The sequence below is a fragment of the Branchiostoma lanceolatum genome, chromosome 19, assembly GCF_035083965.1.
Source record: "Branchiostoma lanceolatum isolate klBraLanc5 chromosome 19, klBraLanc5.hap2, whole genome shotgun sequence".
In the NCBI taxonomy this organism is placed as follows: Eukaryota; Metazoa; Chordata; class Leptocardii; order Amphioxiformes; family Branchiostomatidae; genus Branchiostoma; species Branchiostoma lanceolatum.
The window spans coordinates 9,594,699-9,601,453 of NC_089740.1; the positions used below are offsets into that span (position 1 = coordinate 9,594,699).

At 39.0% G+C, this 6,755-nt stretch overlaps 1 protein-coding gene and 1 long non-coding RNA gene across 2 annotated transcripts; both read right to left on the minus strand.

The window, feature by feature from the left end:
- Positions 1–331: 331 nt before the first annotated feature.
- LOC136425555 (uncharacterized) lies at positions 332–3,170 on the minus strand. The gene is made up of 5 exons (XM_066414472.1): positions 3,079–3,170; positions 2,768–2,799; positions 2,278–2,343; positions 1,822–1,896; positions 332–1,484 (listed from the first exon to the last, which is right to left on the minus strand). The coding sequence occupies exons 1-5, from the start codon at positions 3,149–3,151 to the stop codon at positions 1,422–1,424; spliced, it is 309 nt and encodes a 102-aa protein (XP_066270569.1). The 5' UTR covers positions 3,152–3,170; the 3' UTR covers positions 332–1,421.
- A 403-nt stretch (positions 3,171–3,573) lies between these two features.
- LOC136425097 (uncharacterized) lies at positions 3,574–6,001 on the minus strand. The gene is made up of 3 exons (XR_010753980.1): positions 5,888–6,001; positions 4,679–4,719; positions 3,574–3,698 (listed from the first exon to the last, which is right to left on the minus strand). It is a non-coding gene; the product is annotated as an uncharacterized lncRNA (long non-coding RNA).
- Positions 6,002–6,755: the final 754 nt, after the last annotated feature.

The window sequence follows — 6,755 nt, forward strand, 5'->3', positions numbered from 1 at the left end:
TCATTCATTTGTTCCCGTTGCATTTTACTTCATCACTGAACCAATAAGAACTTAATTGATGAACACCAGTTGGACCTAGGAAGACCTTCCTGCATAATTATCTGTTCCCCACCTGACGTTATCTTATACATACATGCAGTACCGCTGAAAGTCTCTGTGTGACGCGTGTGAGGCCGTTCACAAGTGAATGTTATTCACAGTGCTAAATATTGTAAGATGCAAACTAGCAAACTAATGAGAAATTCCCTGACACAGTTTCTTTTCAGACTGACGTGGTCCCAAGGTAATCCAAGAGACCCTATCGAAATGAAGTACCGAAGAAATGTACATGTATCATTGCTACATTTTATTTTCATTACTCATTGACGGATAATGTAGACGTACTGAAAAGAAGCTTGCTATTAGCAATAAGTAGATTTTCAAATCTATTTCTAAATGCACAATCGTATTGTGCCTGTGAATACATATATGAATGATATACTGGTAACGTTATATGATAGTATTTTTTGATCATCATAGTAATATCACAAGCGGTACATTATAGATATATGTTTGATGATATTTCACGCTTTTAATTGAGTTTCCTAACATAGTTTCCTAAAAAGTCCTTACGTTGGTAAATATTATCATAGCATTCTCACTACGTGGCTGTACCTTCGATTCAGACTGACAATAAGTTTGAGTATAGAATAAAGATAAGAGTATTATGTAACTACATATACTTGGCTATACCTTCGATTCATACTTAATAAGTTTGATTATCGAATAAAGATAAAGTATTGTATAACTACATATACCTGGCTATACCTTCGATTCAGACTTAACAATAAGTTTGAGTATAGAATAAAGATAAGAGTATTATGTAACTACATATACTTGGCTATACCTTCGATTCATACTTAATAAGTTTGATTATCGAATAAAGATAAAATATTGTATAACTACATATACCTGGCTATACCTTCGATTCAGACTTAACAATAAGTTTGAGTATAGAATAAAGATACAGTATTGTATAACTACATATACCTGGCTATACCTTCGATTCAGACCTAACAATAAGTTTGATTATCGAATAAAGATTAAGTATTGTATAACTACATATACATGGCTATACCTTCGATTCAGACTTAACAATACGTTTGAGTATAGAATAAAGATAAGAGTATTAAGTAACTACATATTCGATTCAGACTTAACAATAAGTTTGAGTATGGAATAAAGATAAAGTATATCTACTACATATACTTGCTCTAACACGTCTAGCAGAATTACATTTTGCCAACTTTGTGGCCACAGGCATGAGTAACAGGATGTTCTTCTACATATTCTTGACAGTTTCTTACACAAACCAAGGCCAAGTTGAATATGCTTTACCGGTCACAGGTGTCAGGGGCGCCGCCTAGTAGCCTAGGATGGAACTAAGATGGACAGATGTCATTCCCTATAATCCCATCAATGACCGATCTGACGATGTCCTTGCACTGTGGATGGGAGAAAAGACAAATTAAGAATAGTAGTGGTTCTAACAGCCTGTAAAAAACATGCAGGGTCCATACTCTTGGTATTCACAATAAACTTCGGGTTCGTTTTGTGAACATGTGCTAGAATGTCTTTTCATAACAATCAAACAACAACCTTACCCATCGTTAGTTTTTAATTTACTACTACTATAGGCTTAGTAGGAATCCAAGCATCGTGCTTCCTCATCCACCAACTTTTCTTGTGTTTTGACCGTGTCATTGGTCTTCGTTAATTACTATGTTAATTATGGAGAAATTCTAAATGTGATTAATCATTCAAAAGGGTAAGGAAACTTACCGGGAACAGGAAAGCGAGGAAAGAAGGCAGCGGGTTGTAGGAGCAGACGCCATCGATGATGTTGTCCAGCAAGGCCTATGGTAACGAAAACGCAATGACTCAAGTTACGCAGAGATTCAAGCACGGCGATAATTACCTTTGATGTTTATGTTTGCTTTTCATTTGTTTGCTTGTCTTTGGTGAACAATATCAATCAAAATTTAAGAGATTGTTGTACTGAATGGTATTTGGTGCTAAGAAAAAATCTGGATGAATAATATTTTTTAAGTTCTTTGGAGAGGAGACTTACAACGTTTGTGACTATCATTGACAAAAATTCGTCTATTCTGTATTCTATCCTAATCTAATCCCATTCACCTATCTTAACCTTCTCCCTGTTGCCTAACTCTGTAACCAATATGGAATGGTGTGTCAAACGGCTACTCCAGTGTGCTAAATGTTAAACTTTCTACTTACACTTTCATTCTCCAGCAGATACTCGGCCACCATCACAGCAATGCGGCAGACGATACCCCCCGGTCCCTGTGACAATGAAAAAGAAATACAGAGAAAATTGTATCAGCTTAGAAAATTATACGTGTACCCGCAAAAAGTAAGACAAACACACATATTTGTAGATTGACAAAATGTCAAGTCTTTTTGGAAATAATTTGTTAGCTGGTGGAATGTTACCACACGTTCCAAACTATGCTTAAATGATAAAAAAACAGATATTGTATGGACACATGTCAAATTCTCAGTTAAACACCGTTATGCTTAATGCTAAGTATTATATCTTTCGATACACATCAAGTAATGTAAAACTCCGGCAACACAATATACGTTCAAAGCTAGAAAAGGATATCGTACTATAGGGGTAAACCACCATTGACTAAACTGTGTACTTGTATTTTGTTGTATAAATGAATAAAAAAATACGAGGAGTTAATAAACGGTGTCAACTTACGGAAGCCTGGGCTCCCTGGTCGATTCCATTGCCTGAGATCAAAGACAAGGAGAGGTCATCAACCGAATCGGTGACTTCATTTCACGTGTGAATAATTATGACATTATGTGGTGGTTTAGCTGTGTGCTAGTACACCTACAAAAGACTTAAATAATCAGCAGTGGCATGGAGTTTTAAAATCTCATAGCAAGAATCAAACAGATCTACTAGCTGAATGAAATGTTTACAAAGATTGTGAGACAAGGCCAAAACATCTAATTCCATGCAAAACATAACCTCCATAAGTAAATTTACTTTTGGTTCAGTTGTACCTGTATAGTTGCGGAGGTGACACAGCTCCTTGGATTGCAGCTTGTTGAGAATGACGTTATCCAGATCGGACATGGCTACCTTTACCTTCTGATCACACTGTTGGGTGGGAAAATTTGAATTGGGTAAAAAGCCCACACCCCAAAAAATAAATGTTCCATGAGCTAAACAAACACAAAAGTAACTTGATGATCTTAGGTACTAGGTAGAAATTCACAAATGAATTACCCAAACGACAATACAGATCAATCTCAATCCACATGGACACGCAACGTTCATTCAACAGAATGGGACTTACTTGTCTTAATGATAACTTTAGAGATTGAAACATAAACCGAAATTACCGAGTCCAAAGAGACATAATCCAGGTCATACCCAATAATACTGAATGCCATTTATATGTTAACTACATCTAGGCCATGTCCAATGGTACGGAAAACCAATGTTTTGGCACATCAAAGGAAAAGACTAAACGGCCAAAACTAACCATTTCATGTGCGTCCGTCGCATCCTTGTCCTTAGAGGAGACGCCGAGGCAGCCTTTCTTCAGCGCAGAGGAGACGAACTGCTGCACTGAGTCCTTCATGACGTACGTGCGGACCATCTCAACAGTCATGGAACACTGTGGAGTGTGGACAAAGGTAGTCATATAGCCCTTTTGGACTACCGGTGGCCGGTGCAATGGCCTAGTGGGTAGAATGTTCGCCTTGCAGACGGTAGATCGTGAGTTATATCCCAAGCCCAGTCATACATAGAACTCTAAAAGTGGTACTTGATGGTACTTACACTTACATGTAGCACTCGGCATTTTTGAAAGTGTATGGTAGTAAACACACATCACTGCCAGTCCCTGCTGTAGTGACTTGCACAAAGTTGTAGCTACGCACTGAAACGGAGATGGGCGGAACGTAACCATTAACTAATTGCCATTTTGAGGCCGTAAGGGCAGTGGGTTGTTATCCACTGTGTCTAGGGCACGGTATTGGAGGGCAGAGCCCATCCCTCTCCTTCCCGCCTTTTACCTCCCCAACCGAAGTCAGGTACCCATTCTTTTACACCATGGGTGGAGTGGAGGACGTCGTGTTAAGTGCCTTTCTCAAGGACACTAAATCGGAGGTAAAAAAAGTGGGACTTGAACCCAGCTGCAAGACCTCTGGGTTCTGGGCCAAACACCTTAACCACTACACCAAAACGACGCCACCGACGGACACAGAGATATATCAAGGAACGGCGATGTGGTGGAGATATCTGTTTGTGGACAGCCTTGTTTATACTAGAGGGTATCATTATCATTACTAGAGGGCAACTTAAATACAAAAATGTTATTGCCCAGATAGCTTCTCCTGCGCTTCTATTCTATATTAACATAGTAAACACACATTTTGAAAGGAGGCATACCTAGAAATCGTTGTCATGAAAAAGCGTTCATATATATATTAGAATACATTTTAGAGCAGTTTGGAAAGATGGGTACAAGCCAATGGTTATACCCTAAAAGGCTTGCTATATAGATATATTCAGCAGATAGTAAAGACGAAGACTCAAATGACTACCACTTGTTCAACACTAACAACAGTGATCGGAACACATTTGCATACTTACCTCTTTCTCTTTAGATCCATCAGACGGAGAATACCCACTCACTGAAAAATTAAAAGAATGGCAATATCAAGAAAAATCCAATGAAGAAAAAAATAAGTCCAGGTTCACTGATCATGTGCTCATCATGTGTCCAGAACTGTTACAAGGCTCCTCGTGACTGTTAAACTATCTAGAATGTACAGGTCTGCTCGGTGATGCTATCTAAACACACGGACATAACATACGACTACTGTCCCTCCCACACTAGTGTGTCGCAACCCGCTGAGGTAGTTTGAAGTGGCAGATTTTAACGTGTCAGTTGCGCAATGGTTTTCTAAAATGTTTTAAATTAATCATTTTGCGTTTAACTAGTTACGTGGAGTGTAACTAGTAGTTACACTCCACTACATGCGGTTCTGTTGTAAAACTCTGTAATAAGGACGAAATTCGGGTGTTTTGTTCGCGAGATCCTTACCGAATAAAATAACATTGAGAAAAAAACATTGAGATTTCCCACGTTCCCAATATTTCCTGCTGATGTCATTCTGAGTCACAACTTATACAACACAATTCTGCTGTGGAAAAGTACTGAAATCTCGCTTCATGCTGCGACTTACAGGCAGTTTTTATGGTAGAATCTGTTCGAAACTACTGTACTTTATTGCTTGTCCTTCTGGAAGACCAATCATTGTCCTTGAATGAGCAATGGTACTTAAAATCACATCTCACATAACCGACCCTCCCCCAGCTATGCAACATAATTTTACTGTGGAAAAGTACTGAAATACCACTTCATGTTACGACAGACAGAATTATCCATGGTAAAATCTGTTGGAAACTACTGTATTTTGTTGCTTACCCTTCCAGAAGAGTTATCATAGTCCTTGAATGAGCAATGGTACTTAAAATCACATTTTACATAACCGGCCCTCCCCCGGTTATGCAACGCAATTTTAATGTGGAAAAGTACTGAAATGTTGCTTCATGCTGCGACATACAGAAAGTTTTGCGTAGCTTGTTTTCCACTTTGCTGAGAAATGACAGTAAACATGTATAACATTGCCCTTCTGACATTGTTGTCCACGATTAGAGTACTTTCAAGTCCCATATACAAGACTACACATGATGACAGATTCAGTCGAAATTACGGAGCAATTTTTCAATCCATGGTAAGAATAAGAAGTTGATACTAACTAATAAAGTTAGATGAAAAGTTGTTCTCCAACCTACCAGAGTTTCCAGCAAGCACTGCCACGAAGAGGCAGAGAACCACGCCTGAGAATGTCATGTTGAGCACGGTGAGGAGCCTTGGTGTTAGCACGAACACGACTTACTGCACAGAAGCAACTGGGGATAATGGAGCTACAATTTCTTCGTCATCGGATTGGGAACTGTTTGTGGACTCGCAGTGATGATTGGATGGAGAAGATCACGTGATTCTCGATGTCTTACCTTTTATGGAAGACTAATGACGACATTTCATGTGAGCAAGGAGGTTAAACCTCCTTGATGGGAGTATACAATTGATCAGGACGAACTGATTAATATGTAGTAGTTAAGTGAGGAGGCATGCGTACTCATCAAATTTCTATTCTTTCGTCTTTCTATGAGCTGCCCAAATGGGTTCTTGAATGTTTGGGTTCTTGCTTCTTGTAACAACAACAGAATAAAACATAATGGCTTATAGAAACATGATTAGTTTACTTTAGTAAGGGTGGGGCGGGGCCGTGGGAGATATCCAAAACTCTCAACATGTTTTGGCCCTTTATCTTGAGAACTGTCTTTGGAGGGGGGGGGGGGGCATGCTTCTTATAACGAAATTGAATTGCATTCGATTGTACGCCATTGTTTGCCATTCATATGAATATCATTAATTGCGAGTCCTGGATGCGATCCTTTAACATGCCCTAATTGTGTGCCCTTGGGAAAGGCTTTTTACACGGTTTTCCTCATTTTACTAAAAAAAAATGAGTACCAAGCTTGGATTAAGTATTCTCCAAGCAGAGGTTTCGGTCGAGTGGGGTAGGAGTGTCCGGGATTTCTTAAGTTCCTCTTCCTTCAAGGAAGAGGAACGTAGGAGTGTCCGGGATTTCTTAAG